The sequence below is a fragment of the Notamacropus eugenii genome, chromosome 5 (genome assembly GCF_028372415.1).
Source record: "Notamacropus eugenii isolate mMacEug1 chromosome 5, mMacEug1.pri_v2, whole genome shotgun sequence".
Classification (NCBI taxonomy): Eukaryota; Metazoa; Chordata; class Mammalia; order Diprotodontia; family Macropodidae; genus Notamacropus; species Notamacropus eugenii.
Genome location: NC_092876.1, coordinates 230287831 through 230313952, shown reverse-complemented (window position 1 = coordinate 230313952; position 26122 = coordinate 230287831). Strand labels below are relative to the sequence as shown.

The 26122-nt window shown below is 37.0% G+C and overlaps 1 protein-coding gene across 2 annotated transcripts in view; it reads left to right on the top strand.

Annotated features, from left to right (window-relative positions):
* ABCB11 (ATP binding cassette subfamily B member 11) overlaps positions 1 to 26122 on the top strand; it is a 115945-nt gene that overhangs the window by 54491 nt on the left and 35332 nt on the right. For both annotated transcript variants that reach the window (XM_072612234.1, XM_072612235.1), the window contains exons 13-18: positions 122 to 247; positions 4199 to 4402; positions 7249 to 7419; positions 13118 to 13319; positions 14144 to 14219; positions 19978 to 20080. In XM_072612234.1, coding sequence (XP_072468335.1) covers positions 122 to 247; positions 4199 to 4402; positions 7249 to 7419; positions 13118 to 13319; positions 14144 to 14219; positions 19978 to 20080 — 882 coding nt within the window. The remainder of the gene's footprint in view (positions 1 to 121; positions 248 to 4198; positions 4403 to 7248; positions 7420 to 13117; positions 13320 to 14143; positions 14220 to 19977; positions 20081 to 26122) is intronic.

Here is a 26122-nt window from a genome sequence, read left to right as displayed (position 1 = left end):
CGTGTGTGCTTGTATATGTGGGTGTATAGATGCATGAATGAATAAGCTAAGGCATTCCTTTGCTCATCCTATTTTTCCATATGATATTAATTGTAATGTTTGCTGTATTTTATTTTTTCAGATTTTAGATAATCTTAGCATGGTAATAAAATCTGGAGAGACAACTGCTTTCGTAGGTCCCAGTGGGGCTGGCAAAAGCACAGCAATACAACTGATTCAGAGATTCTATGATCCCAGTGAAGGCATGGTGAGTTTCTTCAGGAAACAGGCTTGAATGCTTTGATCATAATAATTCTAGTCTACACTGGGACTGTGTCTACACTTACTCCTGATTCAACATTTTCACTAAGTTGCTGAGTTGGAACAACCCGTTTCATTAATGTTTTGGATTGAATTTGAACAAGCGTATTTGATGATCACTTCAGTCAAAATGATCCGATCAGTTATCTGTGTAAACAGGGCTTGAAACTTCATTCTGAGCCTAAATTTCCTTGACATTTTATTGTCAGTCTCTTTTGTTTAAATTAATAAATTATTTATAAATAAATTGTTTGCCTCAGTTACAGAGGCTCAAAATGTACACAACAGGAACATAAAAAACCTAAGTTGCTCAGAGTTGGAAGCAGCATAAAGTAGCAGATAGAGATCAGGCTTGTCACTCAGGAAGATTGGTTTCAAGTCTTTCCCTCTGACATATATGGGTTGCATAACATCAGGGAAGTCTTGGACTTTGCAGTTTCCAGTGCAAATCTCTATGGTTATAAATTGCAAAACAGTTTGTAATCTGCATTGGTAGAGGGTGTGAGGAATACACCATTCTCTTGAAAAGAACTCAAAAACAGAGTGGGCAAAGGAAGGCATTTATTAACATGTCTTGAGCCATCCATGCTGCTCACAAAGAACATATACACAGACAGAAGCCAAACTGAGCCTTTTTATGGGATTAGTACTTCCTGGTCCCTCCCTTCAGAACTGGAATTGGTTCCTCCTCTTCCCTGTTACAGTCTTTCTAGCTTACCCCACTACATGTCACTCCTTGATGTGTTCCCTCCTCCTGAACATACTTCAACATAGATCCCATGGCCAGAAAATGGAGGGATAATTTTATGTGGTTTATGTGGTCAGTTAATATGCATAAAGGTCATTAGGCATGCTCAGCAGTTAGTTCTCAGTGACCCATGATCAAACTTGAGTATATGGCACTCTGCAAGTCTCACTCTCTCTATCATCCTTGAGCTAGGAGGCTCAGACCATTTGGGTGTGTTTATCTGCCCTACCCAGCAATTTTCTGTATGACAATATCTGTGGAAGCAGGACTCCTAGTCTCTTCTTCTCACAAGGGTATTTTTCTCAACATCAATGGGAGCTCCTAACATCAATGAAATAAATCACAGGTCCAGGGACTCCAAAAAAGTCTGTTAAGTTTACATAGGGAAACTACAGTGGACAGAGCACCTGGGCTGAAGTCAGGAAGACCTGAGTTCGAATCTGGCCCCAGGCACTTACTAACTGTGTGACCCTGGACAAGTCACTTTACTCTGTTAGCCTCAGTTTCCTCATTTACAAAATGAGCTGGAGAAGGCAATGGAAAACTATACCAGTGTTTTTGCCAAGACCACCCCAAAATGATGAATTGGCAAGGACTGAAATGACTAAACAAGGAGAAGTACATATAGATTTTAAATGAAAGATTCAGTTACAGATTGGGGATGATTCTTAATAATCAGTAGTGGGTATCTTCCCCCAAAGTTTATGCAATTCCCCAAATTTCTCTTTAATGTGTCACAGAATTACAGAACCATAGATTTTCACAGTTAGAAAGACTCTCAGTGGACATTTAATCCTGATCACACCTGAACAAAAGTCCTATTTACAACTGTTTCCTGAGACTCTGCTTGAAGATCTCTACATTACCAGAGGCAGCCTGTTCCCTTTTTGGAGACCTATAATGGCAGAAAGTTTTCCTTACATCAAGCTTATATTGGCCTTTTGGCTACTTCTACTCATTACTCCTCATTTGGCAACCTGGGGCTAAGCAGGACTAAACTCTCTTCCCCATGCCCATCCTTCGAATGCCCACAGGATAACCATCATGTCCATCTCCGTGGCCTCTTGGCTCCAGCCTTACTTTCTCTAGTCATTCAACTGATCCTCATTTGACATGAATTTGAGGCCCTGCTCTAGACACTCTCCAACCTAACTGGCTGAAAGCCGAGCTAGAAGCAGACAGTCATGTTGGCACGCACAGTCATCTCTGATTCTGGGTGACAAATGCATTTGAACACGCATTATTGATGGTTCCTGTGAAATTCCTTGTTCTGTTACACTCTGGAAAACTACATTATTTTGATGAATAGAAGTCAGTAACAAAAGTTACTCTTCATTTTTCACAGACATGATGTCTCTCTCATACACTTTTCATAGCTCTCATTCCTCTTATCTGAATAACAGTTTACAGGATATAGTCCTTTAACTTGATACCCCACATTCACATTACACTGGTGTACAATAGTAAGGTGTCTTTGTACATATTATCAAAAATAAAATTGACTGTGGAATTCATGCCCCAGTATGGTGATAGTTACTTACAAACGCTGTGGCTTTTGATATTCACATTTTGTCTGCTTTCCAAAACTCTACATGAGCACTGGCATGTTCAGAAAGGCTGTTGGCCCTCTTCAGGATTGCTCATTGACCTTTGGTGTCCACCTGTCACCCAACTCTCATCTGTAGTTCCAAGAAACTGTAGCATGGGCAGAGGCCACACCTTGGTAATGCCATCTCAGCTAATGGCTCAACCAGTCTGAGGGTAACTGAAAGTCCACAAACCCGTTAGTGAGTTAGGTAGATGTCTAGTGTAAGCATGTGAAGACGTCCCCTGGTGGAATGGACGGATGAGAACAATTTGTTCCACTGGCCCTGAAGGTGGCTGAAGCAGGCACTGTGGAACACTTAGAGCTTGGTCAGATATCAAAGACGCCAAGGACATCCACTGCCCCCTGAGCCATTGCCAGTTGTCTTGACTTTTGTTCTGCCACCGAATTTCCATGACTCTGGAAGAGAGAACAAGGTTGATGACTGTGCAACTTTGCTTCACTTAAACCCAATTCCTATACAAGTCAAGACATCACCCCATGACGTCATTGATGAAGAACAACAACATGGGTTTTAGTTTAAGGATAATAGACGTTCAAAATCCCTAGCTCTTCAACTATATCTATGTTCTCATCAATGTGAGTATTCCTTCCAAGAAGACCACAACTCATCCATGCTTGCCCCTATCATGTGCCTCTCTCCTCTTGTCTTCTCATAAGTTCATCACAGTACACCTGCCCCAAGTTTTAGAGGATTTCCTTAGTTTCTCTTGATACTATAAAAATACCGGTGGAGCACTTGGGCTACCTACCCATTATCCATTGCTTTTGCTACATGACCAGAATGACTTGTTTTATAGTCTTACATTTTCCTGTTGACATGCTTTACTTCAGCTCTTCAAAGCTTCTTTTTTATATGTTGCTACTAGTTCACACCCAACATGCCTTTCTGTACTGTCCTCTGTGTGATAGTTTTAATTCTTTTTGAATCTTGTCATTCTCTAGTGACTGACATGACTCATAGTCATTTCACTTGCTTTGCCAGAACAAGTGTAGATTTTTTCTTTGCTCTGATAGAATAATTTAAAAAACCCAACTTGTCCAACCCCTAATAAATGTATTGAATCAGATAGTGCTTACACTGTCCATTTTTTGAAACAAATTATTCTGAAGAGTACTTTGCAGGTACTTACTATTTATTAAATTAAAGCTAGAGCTAAATCACCTTCATTACAGATCCATTATATCAAATCTTAGAATGAGTTGGTTATATTGAATCTTAGAATAATTTGATTACAAGGGAACTTAGAGATTATCTAATCTAACCTCTGCTTGGATGCTTGCATCCCCTCTACAGTGTATTCAACTGTGATCATCTAACCTCCCCTTGAAGACCTCCAATGATGAAGAACTCACTACCTGCCAAAAAGCTCCTATTCCATATATCAGCACTGGAATAGTTGCAAAGTGCTTTACAATTTACAAAGTGTTTCCATTTGTAATCATTGAACACTCTTGTATATTTCTGGCAGGTTCTGATAAAATGTTAAGATTCACATTATTGGAAGAGATCTTGATGGTGACTGTGTTTTTATATTCTGCAGGTGACCCTGGATGGACATGATATTCGCTCCCTTAATATTCAATGGCTCCGATCTCATATTGGGATTGTTGAACAAGAGCCAGTCCTGTTCTCCACCACAATTGCGGAGAACATTCGCTATGGCAGAGAAGATGCAACCATGGAAGACATCATAAAAGCTGCCAAAGAAGCCAACATCTACAACTTTATCATGAATTTGCCACGGGTACTGTCTACCTCATCTATTTCACCTAAACTTAGTGATAATAACTTAGTGAAGTTAGTGAACTTAGTAAACTTAGTGAATAGTAACCATTTTTCTTTCCATTTCAGCTTTGAATGCCCATCTACATCTTAAAATAATTTACCAATAATAACATGGAAGAAAATTGGTAATGAAAATCAACAAGTCAAGTCAATAGGCATTTATTAAGTATTTTTGATGTTTCAGGAACTGTACTAAACCCTGGGATACAAAGAAAGGCAAAAACAGTTCATACCCTCAAAGAGTTCTCAGGCAAATGGGGGAGGCAAAAAAACTATGTCTATACAATACAGAGAAAGGACAAATGGGCGATAATCTCAGAGAGAAGGCATGAGTATCAAGGGGAACTAGGCAAGTTCTCTTATAAAAAAGTGGGATTTGGGCAGAGACCAAGGTAAGACTGAGGTAGGAACAGAGAGCATTCCAGGCATGAGGCTCAGCCAGTGGAAGGACATGGAATTGGGAGATGGAATAGTGAATGAGAAACATCAAACAAAATTAGAAAAAAACTTCAGTCTTCCTCATTGCTTTAATGGTGGTCCTTCAAATCCACATGTGAGTACATAGCTCCATTCAGAATTTTCTCTCTTTATCAGAGAAATCATTTGGCATTCACTGTGTTATGGTTCCAGTATAACTTAGGAAAGAGTGAAGAATGTTTTTAAAATCATAAATCCACCTGATAGATTGTAAGCTTCCTGGGGGCAATGACTGTTTTATTTATGTCTTTGCTCCCCCAGTGCTTTGCGTGTATTAGTTCTGTAATAAATGTTTATTTCATAAATTAATGCATGAATTTTTAAAATACCCTGAGGACTTAGAGGTCATTTAGTCTGCCTCTCTCATTTTAAAGGCAAGAAAATACAGGTTCTTAGAAGTAAATTGAATTACCAAAAGTCACCTTCCTAATTAGTATCAAGGTCACTCTTAGAATCAGGTCTTATAAGCCACAAATTCACCGTATTTTCCTATGTCCTGAAAAATTTTCTTTTCTCCAAACTTAAATGATTTTATTCCTATACCATTAAACATGTCTCTGACTTTGGTAATGTGACAAAATGGAAATTCTTGAGAGTGCCATTGATTATTTGAAAATTACTGGTGTAATGGTGTTTTAAGGTCTAACAACTCTTCTGTAGTTCACTTGTTCTGGGCTTGGGAAGTTGTCTTTAAGCTGTAACAAAGATGTGGCAAGCAGACCTCTGTCTCAGAAATTTGGGAGGTGCTGATAGAATTCATGGTCCTTTAGTAAAACAACTAGCTCAGTGTCTATTCAACAAAAATAGTTGGTTAAAATAGGAACTACCAGATGATCCATTCATCATAGTTGTGCTCCTTTCCAGCTCTGCCCTTACCTGCTCCTCCCATTCTCCTGTGGTAGCTTTAGGGTTTTCTAAGGCCCCTGTCTTCACCTCAAGGAACAATGTTATGAGTTCTCACACAATCACCTGATTTTGTCTTAATTGATTTGAGGTCTTTTATGTTCCTTGCCCCAGGCACGGTTTGAACTGCTTGTCCTTGGGGCAAACACAATCACTAATTACAACTCTGGCCATCATGGTTAACCAGATACTATAATTCATATATTCAAGACATCTTCCCCTTCCATATCTGTCATTTTTAAAAGGAGTACTTACATTTAAAATAAGGTTATTGAATTGAAAATAGGTAAGGGAAGTTTCCAGTCACTGATATCTTAATTCACAGAGCATTTGCTCTGACTTTACACTTGAGTTTTTCTAACTTCGTGGAGAAAAGGTGTGATGAATAGTAATCATTTTTCAAGTCCATTTATGGTATTGCATATTTCCATTTTCTCCTATAAGATTAAAGTCTGGTTAATGCTCTGGCCATTTGTAGTCTCTAGGGCATTTAGGCAGACACAGGGTATATACCCGGTAAATATCTGTGGCGAATTCACTCAGCTTAAGTTAACACACATTTTCTAAGCAAATTAATAATAACAATACTGATAGTTAGCATTTGTATGGCACTTTAATGTTTGCAGAGTATTTAATAAATAGTATCTTCTTGGATGTTCACAACAACATGGGAGGCAGGTGCTATTATTATTTGCATTTACAGATGGGGAAATTGAGGCAAATAGAGGCTAGATGACTTGCCCAGAGTCATGCTACTAGTAAGTATCTGAAGGTGGACTTGAACACAGGTCTTCCTGACTCTAGATCCTTTGTTTTATTTGCTCTCTATGTGCTAACTACTAACTAACAGGTCCTGTGCTGGGCAGCAGGAATACACAGACAAAATAAAATGATAAAAATGTCCCTGCTTTCCGGGAGGGATGTAATTATATATTATAACTAATATAATATAGACTAATTATATACTATAATTCATTTTATCATGATGAAAGATAATGTGGTAGATCACTTTTTCTTTCATAGCAGAAAGACAATTGTGAGAATTGTGTTTTATTGAGTTGTCTACCTACAGAGGAAAAGACTACAATTTGATTTGTGTCAGAGTTTTCTAAGGTGATTTTTCAGGACCCTGATCAATTTTTCCTTTCACTGCAGAGTTTTATTTGATGTTGGCCTAAGTGAAGAGTGTATAGCCTGGTGAGCTTGGGAATGAAAACGTGAATCAATTTCTTTACCTCAAACATGCCCCAAAATATTGATTAGACCATAACCTGTTTGTCTGAAAGGAGGAAGATTCCCCCCTAGGGAAGTTACAGCTGGGAAAGTTTAAGTCTGAGCAGGACCTAGAAGGATACAATGCAGGTATCGAGCCATCGTCATGTACCAAAGGATACCTCTCATATTAGGTATTGTCTTTTGTCTTAGAAATTCGATACTCTTGTTGGTGAAGGTGGAGGCCACATGAGTGGAGGCCAGAAACAAAGGATTGCTATTGCCCGAGCACTGATCCGGAACCCCAAGATCCTGCTTTTGGACATGGCCACCTCTGCCCTGGACAATGAGAGTGAAGCTGTGGTTCAGGAAGCACTTAACAAGGTCTGTTGACAGTTCATTTACTATCATAAATGTAGAGAAGCTTCTGGGAAACATTTGTGTTCTGTGACTTGTGCTGACGTTTAGCTAAATTTGTACAGGTGTGAATGTGTTTGTAATGTAATGGTTTCCTCTGCTTGTGGATTAAAAAGAGACAAAGAAAACCTCTCTTTTTAGGGTTCCCAACGCCAGCAGAAGAGGGTCTGGATTGAGTGTCTGCTCTGCAAGTTAGAGAATTTTCCCTTTTAAGCTTGGGAGCTCAGCAGCTATGTTGTTGTTTACTCTTTGTTTTCAAAGAGGACCATGACATGAGGAGGGTGATGCCATGACTTGGAAGTAAATTGGATTTAAGTGAGCGAGGGCTGTGCAACGTCACCAACACTGCTTTCTCCTCTGTAGCCATCTGGGTCCAGCTATTTCTGAACCTGCCTTCCCCTGTCAGTGTCAAATGAGGAAGTGACCACTGAGGTTCCATAAAAGGACATACCTTTTGCAACACTCACAAGAACCAGGACTAAGGGAAATAATGGCAGAGAAAGACAGAGAAGAATATCCTATTTCCCTCATTTCTTTTTTCTGAGTTTAATAAATGCTGACATTTTAAATAACATTTGACACATATCATCTTGTTTGGTCCTCACAAAATCCCCTTAAATAAGATGCTACTGCTACTATTATTCTCATTTTACTGATATGGAAACTGAGGTTCAGAGAGGTTAAATGACTTGTCCATGGCTACGCAGCTAGTAAATATTAAAGACAGGATTTAGACCCAAGTGTCACCAATGCTCTACCAAACTGTCTTCATAGGCAGGCAGTTCAATTTAACAAGCATTTACTAAGGACTTACTTTGTGTAAGTTATTGTACTACAGTTATCCCTTCTACATCATGGTGTTCTAGGGGTGTAGTGCTCCTGTGATCTGGAAAATCCATGTAAAAATTTTTGGCCCTCCCTTCATACCAGAGAAAATGTCTGATTTTTTTTCTTTTATGGAATATTTACAGTACCTTATTGTAAAATTTGGGTTAACTATTTGATCAGAGACTCTGTGTCTTCTGTGGGCTTTTCTGTGTCATCTGCAGCTTCTGAAAAACTTCCCCCCAAAATCTCATTTAATTTCTTATGCAACCCATTATATATGGAAACCATGATAAGAAAGTCGCAATGTGGAAGGGATAAATGTATAGAATTCCTGCCCTCCAGGAGCTTATAATGTGATAGTTGGGCTACAAACATACACCTGTAGGAAGCTCAGAGTTCTTGTCTCCCTCCCTAATTTAAACAAGCAGTGGGACATGGGATAAAATGGGATAATGTCAGGATTATGGTGCCTGCTGAAGCTAAGTGGGGAGAGGTTGACTTAATTTGCCTCTAGTTTAAGGAGCATATTTCTCAGGATTGTGTGGTATTACTTACTGCTAAGATAATCAAGGTGTTGAACTGAAATTTTTTAGAAATGTTGAATTTAGTTTTCTATAAGCCTGGTCTTCCAAGACTTGGTACATGGCATTCAGAGGTGATCCACTGGGGCATGGGGAAAAATATAACTTCTATTTCTCTTTTTTTCTAAAAACAAACGAGTATTTACTAATTAATATTATGTAATGTTTAATATATGCATTGGTGCTGATTCCCTCACTCCATCTAAATGTCAGATGATCACATCACCATAGTATTCAAAGTTACTGAAGAAGAATGGGAATTCTATGTTATTGTTTATTCTTTGTTTTCAAAGAGGACCATGACATGAGAAGGGTGATGCCATGACTTGAAAGTAAATTGGATTTAAGTGAGGGAGGGCTGTGCAAAGCCACCAACATCACTTTCTCCTCTTTTGCCATCTGGGTCCAGTGGTAAGATATAGATCAGGACAATTGAAGATGGCCCCCATGAGAATTCTATAACACACAGGGGTTGACAGTAGTGCCCTTCTTTGTAAGGTACTATAGTTTATTTGCACTAGGTTAAGAGGACTTAACAGATTATAATAACTGATTTTAATGAAATTGATCCTTACAAAATAGAGAGGTAACTTAAAAAGAGGCCTGCAAAGGAGCAAAAGCTAACCAGAAAGTGGCTTCTGTGACACTGATTAGTAGCATGAGGTCTCCATCAGTCACATTACTAGGTAAAAATAATGATGATCTAGCCAAATCTCACAAGAGGCCAACTGGATGGTGACCATAAAAATCTTTTGTACCACCCAGAAGTCCACTGATTATCTCATGCAGTTATTAAAAGAAAAATGAATAATGAATTTTTCTTTTATAAAAAAAGACAAGCATTCCCAATTTGCCAATTTTTTTCTCTTATAGGTAGCTGTCATGTTATGTAGCCTAGCAATTTTTTTTTTAAGTGAGCACATTTAATATGTCCCTTCAAAGTAAAAGTGGCATTTAAACAATGAAGGAGAAGTTATTTTTCAAAAGACACATACTAGAGGAGGGTTTTGAAGACAGATAAATATCCTTTGCCTGAAAGAAATATTATTCATTAACTTTCTCTGTTTCTGTCCCTGTCTCTCTCTCTCTCTCTCTCTCTCTCTCCCTCTCTCTCTCTCTCTCTCTCTCTTTCTCTCCCCCCTCCCAATACATGTCCTTTATAGAAATGCTCATTCACATTTCAAAAGCTTGGAACTGGATTTTAAATTAGAATTTTTCCAAATGAAGAGTTTCAGTGGGTTTTGGACCTACGTGTTCAAATTATATTTAACAAAGTTAAATCTTCTGATTCATTTCCAAAACCAACTAATAGTTATCAGGGAAAGTGGAAATTTACTAGCAAAATTTCAATGAAAAAAACCTTTGTATAATTGATAAATGGGGTTAGAAAATGAGCATTATGATTGAGCAAGCATAATCATTGATATGCATTTGGATTTATCTATCTTTTGTAAGCATCTTTTTCATATATGACAGCCACTAAAACCAAGTTTCCAAATAAACTGAATTTAGAACCAGACTTCAATTTCATTGCTTTCACTAAATTTTTATACTTAGTAATTAGTGGGAGTAAAAAAGGTTTTTGCACAGTTAAGTGAAAGAAATTATTTTATACATATTGTTTATTTTGTCTTTTTATTTCTATTTTGTGTATGTTTTATAATGGATATATTGGTCCAGTAATGCATATATACCATTTTATACCAATAAATGTACGTACATATATGTGTATATGTGCAAATATGTACATGTAGTATCTCAAGGACTTTTGGAACACCTTGTACATAATGGGGTTTCATAACTAAATGTTCTTGCTAATAAGAGTGTGTGATCAGAAAAAGGTTTGGAGGGAAGATTCTGGTAAGATGGCAGAGTAGCTCAAAAATTCCAAGCTCTTCAGATTTCCCCCACAAACAAGACAAAAGAGTGCCTCGGGGGGAAGAGAAGTAAAATAAATAAGAATTAGGGCAGAACTGAGGTCCTCCTGAGACAGCCTGGAGAGATCAAAAGAAAAATCTCAAAACCAGTTTTGGTCCCTGTGAAATATAAACACCTCCAAGCTAGTTCTGTGGAAGCAGCAGGTGGGGAGCCCTGGGGCTTCCTGGGCTGAGAGGTAGCCCCAGCCTCAGATGTAGGAACTTTGACTTCCTAGACAGGGTTGGGAGTCCAAGTCTGAGCTAGGGAAGATGAAGGGAACCTCTGATGATGAAGAACACTAGACCCAGCTGCGCTGCTTAGACACTGCCCTGGGTGAGAAAAAAACCAGCACATGCCTGGTGAGTGCAGAAGCAGACTGCACTGCTGTGGGCACTTTAGAGGAGGGCAGATGTATTGGTTTCAGTTCCAGGACAGAGGGGAGAACTGAAGGAGATTACGAGACTGGAGGCACCATCCCTCACATCCCAGGGCTAGAGATGATTACAAATTAAAAAAAAAAAAGAGCAAATGAAAGAGAAAGAATCTGACCATAGAAAGTTACTATGGGAATTGAGAAGATCAGGGTTTGTCTTCGGGGGAGAACACTGAAGCAAAAAAAAGCCGCTCCTACCCCAAAGTGTAACATCAAATGGTCACCTGACCAAAAAGAATTCATAGAACTTTAAAAAGACTTTAAAAATCCAATGAGAGAGATTAAAGATTTTTAAAAAATGAACAATCCAAGAAAAACAAGATGATTATGAAAAGAAAATCAACCAATTAGAAAAGCAGATTCAGAATCTTAAGGAAGAAGACAACCCCTTGAAAATTAGAATTAGGCAAGGGGAAAGCAGTGAAGTTACAGGAGACCAAGAAATAAAATAAAATATAAGAAACGAAAAAATAGAAAAGGACATGAAACATCTCATAAGAAAAACAACTGATATGGAGAATCAGAGAGGGGAGAAAGTGGGGAGACCATAAGGGAAGGATTTTTAGAGGGGAGGATGAGGGAATAGGACAAGGGAGGATATACAAGGGTGTTTAGATTAAGGGAATCGGAGGATAAAGGAAAGACCTTTGGAAGGGGGTAGGTTAAATAATAGGAGGGCAGGGTAGTACGTAGAAGTAAAGTAGAGGAGTCAGGAGGAATAGGAAATATGAAATACACACAAACATAAAATAAAGATCAGAAATGGAATTTATTTTAAAAAAAGCAGAGGTGTAGTAATCATGGTCTCAGCAATGTTATTTATTACAAAAAAAAAAAAAAAAACAACAAAAACAAAAAACCAAAAGTGGTAATCGTGATCTCAAAGTTAAAACTAAAATAGATTTAATCAAAAGAGGAAAATAGGAAAGCCACACTATATCAGCCATATTGAAATACTGCTGTAGTACAGGAAATGATGAGTTGGTGGATTTAGAAAAATATGGAAAGACCTGGACCTACGAAGGAAGAAGTCATCCACTCTCAGAGAAACAGAGGAGAAATAAGTATAATATGGTCTTACATAAAGGTATATGAATGTATATGTCTATTTGTGAATATGATTACAAAAATCTAAGTATATGTATGTGTGTTTAAGTGCATGTATACATGCATATATGCATGTGAATGTGTATATGTATCTGTACATGTGTGTATAAATACATATATATTTACATATCCATGCTTAATTGTAGCCTTCCGGGGAGGGGGAAGGGAAGGAGGGGGGAAAAGTGCACAGCAGAGAACAAAAGACAGCTTAAAAGGGAGCAAAGAAAAGATGGACAGCTCTGAATGTAAGAGGACTTAAAGTGTCTGAAAAAATATACTTTTTTTGCCATTCTCAGTTCTAGATCAGAGTCAGGTACAAAAGAGAGATTCCTTTTTTGACTATCAGAAAGTGGGATGGCACAAGCCAATCCCGGATTAATGCATAGTTAGTTGTTTATCAGTGTTCTTATACAGCAAACTTCTGATCTATTAAAGAATTCTAAGGAAATGAGGAGAGACTTTGACTGAGAGTTCCCTGGTCTTTATTCAATTTCCTATCATTAAAATACTGCCCTATTCTGATAAGCATAATGACCAGTAATGATTCTAGAAGACCACTGAGAAGCAACCTGCTTCTTGACAGAGAGATGATGGACACAGAGTACAGAAGGAGACACATGTGTTTGGGCATAGCCAATGAAAAATTTGCTTATCTTCATTATACACATTTCTCATACAGATCTTTTTTAGTTTGGTGGGACAGGATGAGAGGAAGAGAAAATTAATTTTTGGTCATTGGAAAAAAGTAAAATTTAATTTTTTAATAAAGAAAAAATATGTTACTTATCCTTTCTCACAGGTTCAGCAAGGACGTACTACAATCTCAGTAGCCCACCGCCTTTCTACTATCCGAGCTGCAGATGTCATCATTGGATTTGAACTTGGAAAGGCTGTGGAGAGGGGCACCCATGAGGAACTGCTGAACAGGAAAGGGGTTTACTTTACGCTGGTGACTTTGCAAAGTCAAGGAGACGAAAGTTTAAATAAAAAGCCAGTGGAAGGCAAGTGTCCTTTTTCCTTACTTTTGTGAAATGGGATTGGAAATGGACAAAGGGTGATTCTCAGGTATATCTATGCACTATATACATGGAAGCAGAGATCTCAAAAGCTGTGAGATCTCTAAGTGGCGTGTGTGTGTGTGTGTGAGTGTGTGTGTGTGTATCTATTTGTGTGTATATGTATGTTTTGTTTTTGGTTTTGTGTTTTTTGCAGGGGCAGGTAGATGGCAGGGTGGATAGAATGTGGAGCCTGGAGTTAGTAAGACCTAAGTTCATATTGGACCTCAGACACTTACTACCTGTATGACTCTGGGCAAGATACTTAACCCCTGTCTGCCTCAGTTTCCTCAGCTATAGGAGAGAATAATAACACCTACCTCCTAGGGTTGTTATGAGAATCAAACAAGATAATACATGCAAAGTGCTTAACGCAGTGCCTAGCACATGGAAAGTGTTTAGCAATCATCTGTTTCCTTCCTTCCTTCCTAAAAGTTTTTTTTTAACCAAGTAAATACAAATGTTCCCCCTTCATATTGTGCTTTATACAGTCAACTATGTGTCCATTTAGTTTCACCTGCATGGCTCTCTCGTTCTGAATTGGCTTTGTTTACCACTGTCTGTCATTCCTGTGAAGTCCTTCCCAGACTCTATGGTGCTCTATGGGTGACAAGCCTTATTTTTCCCGATGGTGGTAGTAAATATTATCTACCCTGAACAAACATGTATATTGCAGTTGCCATTTTTTTGACATGGAAATAAATGGTTCTCTTTATCATCTATTTCATTTTTACCATGTGCTAAGAGGTTATTTGTGCTGTCTTGTACAGGAGATGATGTGCCTGAAGAAGCTAGACTTGAGAGAAAGCAGACTTTCCAAAGGGGAAGTTACCGGGACAGTCTACGGTAAGCCTACACCACACAGAGCAATTTATGGTTTTCAAAACTTTTCCATGTTTTTCTAAAGCTGTGTTCTCCACTGGTGTATTTCTGAAGATCACATATCAGTTAACACAATTTTAAGGAGGATCCTGAATGCATATATGTCACAGTACACTTCCATCAATAATCAGCAAATAGATGGATTGTGTCTGTGTTGGCTTCCTCCTTGACCTAATTGAAGGCTTCTCTGACAGTGCAATTCTGAAAGTGTTCCTGAAACACCTACAATAAGAGTACCAGGCATTGTGCTAGGTAGGCTCCCAGGATATGACAAAAATGAGAAAATCTCTGTTCTCAAGGAGCTTCTGTGGTGATAGGGAAGGTGGAGGGCATGAAATAGTGTAAAGGCTGATAAGTAAATGCAGAGTAATTTCTGTTATTTAGGGAATGAGAGAGAGAGAGAGAGGAGGATTAGGAAAGATGCCTTGTTAGAGGCACTATTTGAGCTGAGCCTTAATGGGAGATGGGTGTTCTAAGACACAAGAAATGAAACACTCTTCATCCTGTGTAGGGGTAGGTGGCAGGGATGTCATAACTGATCAAAGAATTGTTTGTTGAGCCTAGGAAGTTGATAAATAGAAAAGTGGTTGTCTTTAGTCTTTTGTCTTCCCCAAACCAATTGTTATATAATTTTACCTTGAAAATCAAACCCATGAATTTTTCCTTAGTAGCACCGTGCTCTGATAAAATGCATGTAAATTAAAAAAAAAAAATCTGTTGCCAGAGTAACCCACCAGACATCCTACAGTGTTTTTTGCTGAATTAAATGAGCAATATATTTTGTGATGCCGTTGAGATAGGTTTTCCAAAGATCTGTTGAACAATTCATTATTTCCTTGGTTAATAAATATCGCTGTTCACTCTAGTGGTATAGTTCTGTGTTTTTACTGGGAAAATTACAAACTCTGATCTTGAACCTTAAATTAGAATTTTAAATCCTATTGCTCACATAATAATTAAGATGTAGATATAAACAATTCAGTCAGGCTATGTTTGTTATCAATATACTGTCACTAAGAGTTTTCTTTTGAGTTAAGATTGGGCTCTAATAGCACAGTTAATGAAATACTAGCGCATGTCTCTCCCATTGTCTGCACTATTTCTAGGACATTTAATTAAAGTCTGTGCCCTGAGAAGATGCTCACTTATAGGAATGTCTCATTCCAGTTGTTAATTGTTTAATGAAAAAGTTTCAAGAGGCTCTGATAAAAATATTCTCCTTAAAACTGAGTTCAAATACCAACTCACTCAGCATTCTGATCATGTTTGCTTTTCTTTGTAGCAAGATTTTCTTTCTTTCTTTCTTTTTCCCATTTTGAAGATACATCTTTTTAGAAGAAAGTCACCTTCCAACAAAACATTCACTTAACTTGAAGGACTTTGAAGAGTGAAAGTCATAAAAAATATTGAGTAATGAAAATTATTCTCTGCTCAATATTTGCAGTTTTTTGTCACCATATATGTTAAAGTTTTGATTATGATAGCTTGCATTTTATCTTAAAATTAGCAACAATCAACAAAATCATTCAAGCAAAATGAAATTCCATATATAAGCTAAAAGTTACAAATTACAAAATAGTTTTGCTAAGTATATTAACTTTAGTACAATAACAAAAAATCTTTACTGCTATATCTTCTTCTGGTTTCCCTTTATTTCTGCATTTTTCAGACATTGATACTTAAAAAAAAAATCGTTGTAGTTAGTGTGTATATGGTGCCCCAAAATTCTTAGTGCAGTTTAAAGTTTTAATATCTTTGTTTAAAACTGCACTAAGACTTTTAAGGACATCCTGGACATTGTTGTTCTAATTCTGCTTTCTTCACTTTGTATCATTTCATTTAAGTCTTCCTACATTTCTTTGTGATGAGATTTTGGGGTACTGGGACCCCAAGAATGCCAAGGCAGAGTTGCCTACAATGAATTCACACACTCAAGCCTTCTCTTAATCAAGTGGTATAGAGTTTATAGTAATACTTTAGCAAAATGGGGCAAAGGTCCTTACAGGAAACTGCAAGAGACTGAGGATGGTGCTGGGTTTTATATGGAAAAGGGGCATGGGAAGGGAATGCAAGGGATACTATTTAGGTAACCTGAGGGTCCAGGTGTCTTTGGGAGCTATGGATGGGAAAATATAAGGATACCTGATACTGAGGGAATTGTCAGAGGCATGGACCTTGGGGATCTGGCAGGAGGAAGAGTCCTTAGGCTAGGCACCCCTCTCTCTGTTCTGATAATAGAATGTGTGCTGCAACACGAGAAAATTTTTCCACAGGACAAGGGCCTACTGAGAAATCAGGAGGCTTCCAGAGACATGATCTTTGGGTCAGGGCCCAAGCACCCCATCATCTGTGTCCTTCATGTGTCCTTTCTTATGGTACAATAATTTTTCATTATAACAATATGCTATAATCTGTTTAGCCATTCCTTGATCATCAAATACATGGGTTGCTTTCTGGAGAAGTCACATTTGAATAACATTTATATGATATTATAAAATGTTCTCATCACAGCAGCACTCTAAGACAGAGCAAGTATTACTGGCTCCATGTTTTCAGATGAAGAAACTGAAACCAAGGCAATCCCAAATGACGACGTCACAAAGAGTGGGGCATGACTAAACAACAACCAGTGATCTTACTGTTATATACATATATTCTTGATTCCAATGGAATGGCTCTGAATGGGATTTTTAAAAATTTGTTGCTCTAGATCTTTCATGTCATTAGTGAGGAGATCCCCCCTAAAAATGCAGATCAGCATCTATTGTGCAACTGATCTCCTTAATAAAGAGTTACCTAGGGCACCAAGAACCAATGGGCCTGTTAGGGTCATGGTCATTAGGTTCCAGAGACAAGACTGGAACCTGTCTTCCTAACTCTGAGTCTGGCTCCTTACTCCCTAGGTCACATTGTTTCTCAATGGAAATTACAAATCATAATGAAGATACCAGTCTATCTTTCCTAACAAAGAAAATAATCTGGATGCTATTTTCACTCCCAGGTTAAGCATTCAGACAAGGAAATAACCAGAGTGGTCTAGGTGATAGAAATGAGGAAGTGGGATTTTTTTAAAACAAACTTTTAGGTACTAGTTTGAGTTTTCCCAATGAAAGTCACAATAAACATTCCAAATTGTCTGCTCAATGTTTATCATTTGTATTAATTAATCATATTCTAGAATATACCTTTTCTATTTGAGGAGTTCTAAAAACGACAATCTTTTCAATGACCATAGAGAGATACCCACAGAGAGATGTATACATAGGAAAGGAACTTCTACTCTTTGGTAGAAAAGATTAACTGTAATGAGTGAGGAGGACTAAACTGGTGGCTGAAAAAGACCTTAGAGGTTGTTCAGTTCAAACTTTTCATTTTATAGATGTAGAAAATGAGGCACTGAGGAGGTTAAGAGACTTTCCCAAGGTCACATAAGTAATATCAAAGATCAGATTTGCACCCAGAACCTCTGACTCAAGAGCCAGTTCTCTTTCCATTGTATTATCCTACCTCTTATGAAAAATTTTGTGCTAAAAGATTGGACTAATCTCTGCAGTATTTAGGCCCCTCCCTACTAGAATGTTAGGTAAGTGAATTCTATCGTGTCACCTGAAATTAGTGTTCTGTAAACAAATAAGCTACTCATCGATACATTTAAGAAGAGTCCTTGAAACTCACAGTTTCATCTGGTGTGAGACATGATATGGAGCCATTATAAACTTCTAAGGAGAAGGCTGTTGTCAGTTTTGTCTTTGACCACACTTCTATGTTCATACTCTCCTCTCTACTCACACAGCCTCTACCCTTAGTACAGGTGCTTATGACCTCTTACCTGCTCCATTGCAATACCTCTTAATTGGGCTTTCTGTTTCTAGTCTAGCATCCTGCGCTGCTGCCACAACTACCCACTGACATATTTTCTACACTCTCCTGGTTGAAATTTACCTGTCTTGTATGTCACATCTTTGTTATGGAGAAAATGACTCTATCTATGTTATCTAAAAAGGGATCTCAATGCTAGGGAATCTAAGAATAAGTGGGAAGAAGAGCATGGCATCATGACAGACCAATAGGAAAGAGGATCTGGGGCCAACTTTGTGGCCTTTCTTTGACCCCAGATAGTTCTGCATTAGTTGGATAAGATGTTTGGTTCAATTTCACTAAAATATTCAATGCACAGAGTGATCCCTAATGTTTGGTGTGGTGTGGAGAATCTGCACCATGTTGCCCCAGGGTACCACCCTGCACCACACCCATGAATGTGTTTATACAGAGAAAATCAGGTGATGCAATCTGGTTGTACCATGCCAGGAAAGAGGGGAATCATATGCAAAGAAATATCTAGAATGACTGATAAATTAATCCATAGGTGCAACCCCTGATTTTTACCTGTCTCTGTGTTTATCCTTGTAGAATCTATAAATGATAGGTATAAATGCTTGAGGTCTGCTTACCCTAGATTTGTAAAAAAATAAATAAATGAATAGGTTAGACAGATTAATAGATGAATAAATAGATAGATAAAAATAAAAGATAAGCCCCATTGTCTCCCTTTGTTCTCTTGAGTATAAGAAAATACTTGACCAAGCACCTAGGCCCACTCTGATTCACTCTAAAGTTCTGGGGAGAAATGATTTCCTGGGCTGAGATAATATATAAGATTTCATTTTTTATAATCTTAAAATCTATGTGAAGGCATCATAATTAATGGAAAGTGAATTGAGACAGACATTTGAGTTTGAAACCTGGCTCTATCCTTAAATCAGTTAGAGGATCTTGGGTTATTCAGATAAACCCTCTGGGTTTCATTTTCCTTATCAGTTAAATGAAGAGGTTGAAAATAAGTGACCTCTAGGACCCCTTTCAGCTCTAAATATGGAATCCAATGAAAAAATTTGAGGGTATCATGTGTACTAGTATCTGAGAGTGTGTGTGTACTAGTATTCTATGAGCTGGACATATGCTATTTATAAACCCACCTTCAGATCCAAAGATGGTGAGACTGGCTCTATCATTTGAGGTCCTAAAGCAGATTAGAACTCTAGGTTACAATGAATGACAATAACATTAACAATTTTTTAAAAACCATCTTAGTTCAAGGTTCACAAAGCACTTCCCTTATAATAATCATTTGGAATAAGTGGTTTATGTATTTTTATCCCCATTTTACAGATGAAGAAACTGAGGCTATGGGGAACATTCTCAAGTTGACACATTGATTTCTAGGTCTTGGGCGTCTAAATTCAGGATAAGTATAAGAAATCATGGAAAGGTAGTATGTGGACTGAAGGGAGGTGAATGTTAAAGACAAGAATAGTTTTGTCCTGATGAAAAGAAGTGGGAATGTTTTGATTGTATTCATTTGAACCTCTGACCACCAAGGCTGTGTTACTTTTAGGCAGTAGCTTCATCTTCTGGGCACACCAAGGTCCCTCCCAGCATTAACCATTTATGGTTCTCTGATTCTTCTTTTCAGCAATCAGCTAGCGGGTTGCTTCTCCCTTTCTGGTTGTTCAAGTGAATGCCTGTATCCTAGGGTAATCAATTTGTTGCCAGCTCTATCACAGATCTTACCAGGAAGCCCTTTGCTACTAATGCTGGATTAAAATTTTTGTTGATTAAATATTTTTTTTCAGTTCATGCTTGTGGTGTAAACCTAAGTTGAAGGGGAGCTTGTTCCAACCTGTCGGGAACACTTAAGTCTCTTTCATCTTTCTCTTCTCAGAGCTTCCCTACGCCAGCGTTCCAAGTCTCAGCTTTCTAACCTGATGCAGCAAGCCCCGTTACCTACTTTAGACAATATCTCTGTTTATGAAGAAGACATCAAGGTCAGATATAAATATGCATGGGGAAAATTGAGGATAAATATAACTCACATCATTCAGATGTCATTTAATCCTAAGCACATGAATTTATTGGGGGTCTCTACAATAAATTGCTTTAATTCAGACTAATTGGGGAAAAGTTATGCTAATGTAGTAACATGTCAGAATTTTCACTGTTTTAAAGTACTTAATGGTAATGAAAACTAGATGAATAAAGCATTATGGTACAGAGGTTTGTAGGGGACTTTAATGAATCAATGAGGATTACTTGTAATTAGTAAACTAATTACTGATATGGAATTGTGCTTCTATAATACTTGAGAATGCTGGAAAACATGCTCTTCTCTTATGGTTTAAAATATTCCCCTACACTCATGTTTATAAATATTTGCACTTCTTCTCCACATAATTCACATAATTATGAAGAAAGGTTTTGCTAAACAAAGGTAAACTTGAACCTAAACTCTGTCCAAATGAAAACACATTCCAAATATATGGGATCTGAATTAATGTCATTTATAGAACACTATAATGGAAAGGATGCAGAATTTGGATTCAGGAAGACCTAATTTCAAATTCTTGGTAGCTCTGTGACCCTGGGCAAATCATTTAATCTCTCTGGGACATTGTTTCCTAATTTGTAAAATAAAGGGTTGAATGCAGTGCCTTCTAAGATCCCTTCCAACTTTGCAAGTTTGATTCTGTTTCATGAAACTTTTTCTTTAAACACACATAATTTTCCAGTTTTTGGAGGAATTTAAAACAAATGATAAAGTACAAAAGTCATGGCACAAAAGATTAAAGATACACAAAATGAATCTACACATATGCATAAATTTCTCTTTAATATAGCAAATATTGGGTTTTATGGACATTGTTTAAAATCACTTAAGCTTACTGTAGTATGAGAACAAAACTCCTTATGCTATTTTATAAAGGCAAGTTAGAAAAGAAACAATAAAATACTATAATTTTAAATACCAACAGAATTCAAGACTTTGTTTTTAGTAAGATAACCATCCAGTTAGCATTTTTTTTTAAAACATAATCTCAGATTCCATTTTGGTTACAGGAATTTAGAATCTGCTTTGAGTAATTGTGAACATTTGTGATCCATTATGAAGTATGGAGTGAATTACAGTGTGGTTTACAAACAAAAGATGGAGCGGAAGTAGCATAAAGGTCCTCTTTTGTCTTAATGCAGAGTCATTTTACAAATAGAGGGTTATTCAACGTCTAGGAAGGTTTGAATATGATTATAGATCTCAGTTTTCTTGTAAGAAAGGAGGATGATTAATTATGAGAGAAAATGTTTGTGAGAATCATGTAGTATTACTCATCCTAGATACTATATATCTTTCAGTCCTGGATTCTTTTATGGTGATTATGACACACCCATTGGCAATCACTGTCATTTAATCAAGTCTCAAAGAATTATTCAAAGAAGAAAGATATTAACCTCTGGACAAAGTCAAAACACAAGTTCTTAAAGAAAATCTAGTTCCAATTTTTGCCTTTATAATGGTTTTCCCAAATTAACTTTTTAAGCAGTTGGCCCATTCGAAAAGAAAAAAAAACATCCTTAAGTTTTGAAGTCTGTAGATTTCACAGTAGAGCCTCAAGGTACAGCCAAGACCCATGGTCAGATCTATACTTTAGGAAGATCAGTCTAATAGATGGAAGGGAGTGGCGAGAGATTTGAGGCAGAGGGACCAACTAACATACTATTGGAATAATCCAGGAATGAGAGAGTGACAGTATTAGAGAAGAGGTTTATGAGAGATGTTGTAAAGGTAGAAAAGAGAGGACTTGGTAACTAAGTGGCTAAGTAGAGTAAGAGATGGGAAAGTTGAGGATGACACTGAGGTTGTGAGCCTGGGTGACTGGAGGATGATGGTACCTTTTGACAATAATAGAAAAGGTAGGAAGAACAGGGTCAGTTGCATTATATTTGTCAGTGGCAAATGAGGTTCTTATCCATTTGTATTTAGAAATATCTAGAGCTTTAAAATAAAATGAGAATTTATTCCTGGACAAAAAAAAGATATGATCAACATCACCTGACTCTCAACTATGGGGATAGATGTCCTTTTATTCTACTGAAGGTCACTGATGCTAAAGGAAAAAAAATTTAGAAGTTATATTAGTAAAAAGAAACTGAGTTTAGTTATTTTAGATTCTTGGGTTTTTTTTTTTTAGAAAGATAGAAATTTAAGGCATTCTATTCATTTACATTCTTAAATAAGAACATGGAATATAAACCACTGTTAAGTATGTACAACAATAGTAAAGGTGGTTCAGTTCTATGTTATAATTACAGAGAGAGAAGCAGAGGGAGATAGCAGGTGGCAAAGCAGAACAATGCCAGTTCAAATAATGTACAATGGTGACATCTACAGTAGATGTGAAGTCTGAAAAGCTGATGAATTGGTCTTTGGTGATACCAATCAGTAGGATACAACTATCACTAAAAGTCAAAGAACAGCCCATCATATGAGGTAGGGTGGGAGTAGGGGATAAAAGCTCTTTGGCTGGTTCTGCTTGAAACTGTCCTGATGATCAGTTTAGCATGAAAGAGAGCAGCAAAGCAACTCCCTATTGTGATCTGGTACTGCAAGAAGACAATATCCATCAGAACAAACTAGAAATACCAATATCCCATCTATTGGAAATGTGCCAGCGTAGATAACTTGACTAAAACAAGCAAACCATAAGTGAACAAAAAGTGGATTGGAAATTTGAATGCTTTCACTATTCCCCAGTTCAGTTGTTTCAGTAGTGTTCAACTCTTCATGACCCCATCTGGGATTTGCTTAGCAGGGATGCTAGAGTGGTTTGCCATTTCTTTCTCCAACTCATTTTAGAAATGAGGAAACTGAGGCAAATAAGGTTAAGCGAGTTGCCCCAGATCACACAGTTATTAGTAAGTGTCTAAGGACAGATTTGAGCTCATGAGTGGTCTTGTTTCTAAGTCCAGTGCTCTATCCTCTGAACTAGCTAGTTGTCCTTATTCTCTAGTACTATGCTGAAAAAAATTAAAAACAGATCTTATCTGTTATAAATTTGTTTTTGTTAAAAATGCAACAACTCCAAGTCACAGCAATATATTAAAGACAACTGAGGGCAATTGTAAGAAACAACATCTTCCCTAAATCCAGGTAAGATGAAATTAGAGGTATAATTGAGCTACTATTAAACTCAAAAGGAAGAAAGTTGAAGAATCTCAGTTCATTAAAAATCTCTACTTCACATAATCGCCAGAAATTCTATCTAATAATGAAACAAACAACAAAATTAATATCAACATCTCAAATTAGTGGAAATGGGAATGCTTAGATGGAATTTTGAAAAGCTCCTTTAGGATTTGATAGCATAAATCCAACTAGTAGGTCAACTGTACCAAACCATACTAATTCAGAAAAGCTGGAGTTTGCCATAGCCATCATGAATTCTTATGAATGCATGTGGGAGAATACATTCTCTCATAATGTTTGAAAGAAAGTATAGCACCTCTCTGGAGACACTTTATCAAATTGCACTTAAATTGGTAGACCAAGTCTCATCCTAAGAAGCTTGTTGTTGTGACTCTCTCAATGTTCTCAGGGCAACCCTGAAGGGCCAAGTCTTTCATGAGCCCCCACCAGTGTGATTCCTTTGGATAATCAATTAATACTCTCAACTGACTTATAGCAAATGACATTTACTAAGTGGATATAATAAAAAAAAATTGGTACAAAATACTCTGCTCAAAGGTGAGGTATACTTTTCTCTTGCATGCACAAAGTCCCTAGGAAGAATGTGTTCAAACTTAAGTATAAAGATTTTGAGGCACAAATGTAGAGAATATATGTGTCAGTAAGATATGTTACAAGACAATGAGAGTTGTTTTCTCCCTTTGTGACATGCTCATTAAGTTTTCCTTAGGTGTAGCTCTCTGCTGGGCTCTGAGGATTGGTGCCTTTCCAGAGTCCATAGCTAGCATTCTCTCCACCACAGAGAGGTTACAGTCCCTGAAATTGTTTCTTCCCTCTAGTAGGTATCCTCCTGTATCCATCTGTGTTTATGTTTATTCATTTTTGTCCTTGGTATTTCTCTCTTTGTTCCAAGATGATTGTATTTTCTCTTACTAGTCCTTTCAGATGATGGGGTCAGTGTGGGAGAAGGAGAGAGACTCTAAATGGTCATAACAAGTCTAACACAACCAAAGCATAAATAGGATCAAATATAAAACAAAAATTTGTGAACCATCAATAAAATGAACAACTACATAAAAGGATGTGATTAGAGGTCTAGGTTCTCTATAAAATTAGAAAATATTGGGTTTGGAGAAGATCCATAATTATCAACTTGCACATTTCACAGTGATACATACATTACTAGAAAGCACTTTACAAACTTATTCTCAGATAAAAACCTGATTCTACTTTTCTTAACAGAAAGTATCATACATATTCTGCTAGAAGGTAAGAAACATATCTAGTACTAAAAGATGAGAATATTACTGACCAATTATATATTTTGTATTTTATTCAAGCAATTCATAGATTGAGGTACTAAAAAGCCTACAAATCCTTAAAAGAAAAACAACATATTGGTTGAAGAACAAACAAGGATGTGCTAAAAAGTCCTAGGGGCTTAAAGAGCAACTTATCCTTGATCAGGTAATTACTGATGAAGCAGTGGCTATACTATAATACTATAAGATTTTTTTTGCTTTTATTATCACAAATATATATGCATATATACATATATAATAGATCCAAGTATAGTGAGACATCTAGAATATATAATATCCACATGGTATAGTTTTCTCTATTTGGTATGTGCCACCAATACAATAATGTCAAGAACAGTTGATAGAAATATGACATTTTACAGAAAGACATTTTAAGCCCCTTATTTTCCACCTCATCTTAGACCCATCATCATTGCTCCCAAATAGAATTGAGAATGGCTTCAAAGTTTAAAAAGGGAGTAATACTAAAACATTTTTACTAATAACTTGATGTACATGGATACATAGATCTATACGAACATTAAAAAACACATATATTAAGTGCTTCTCTCTCACAGAATTTTTCTTCAATGACAACAAAATGTCATATGGGCTTGATAAGCATAAAATTCTTAGGAAAAGTAGAGGCTAAACATTTGAGATTGAAAAGAGATCAAACTGAAGCAATGAATGCAGACAATCCTCACACATGCCTTGGTCTCTACTTGGCAGTACACAGCACACATAGAACTACCAAGGAGAAATCTGAAACTACATGTCATGAGCCTTATTAGCATCCTAAACTCAAAGTTCAATAGGAAGAGCAAATTTAATGCAATTAACACTTGCAACACCATGTGAACATATGAAATAGAACTATAAAATAGTTCGTATATGACAAATTTGGAAAGTATCCTAATCAAAAATTAAAACAAACAAAAAAACCAATGCAGAGATCTATGGAAGGTTTGATGCTTCCTCTTTCAAAAAGAGAAAGAGGATTGATAGATGCTATCAGAGAAAATGATGAATGTTAAAAACTTACATAAGTGGTTTTGGAACAACCAGGCATCACTCTGTTGAGCAATAGTAAAGGCTGACAACAGGTATATAATATGCCTTTGGAACTGTCAAAAATGGTGGACTTTGGAAAAGAGTCTATGAAAGGACTCAGAGTAGAATTAAAGACCTTTCATGGGCAGAACACAATCAATAACAGAAATCAATAAAGAAGTGTTGAACAAATAGTTATCATGGAGATTTGTTTATAGAAAAAGAAGAGTTGATGATGGGAGTTGAGAACCAAGAAAACACTCCAAGAAATTAGAGGCGTATTATTATCCTTAGATATTGAGAAATATTGATCATGGACAAAGAAGAAAATGTTTGGGGGCTGGAACAAGTTAACAACTTGTGTAGAAAGAGTCTATATCTGGTCTGTGGAGCTTAGCATAGAGACTAGGAAAAGAACTCCACTTTCACCTGATCCTCAAAAATAGAGATAAAGGGGAAAAATTAGATTTAATCAGACTAAGATAATAATGTTCCTA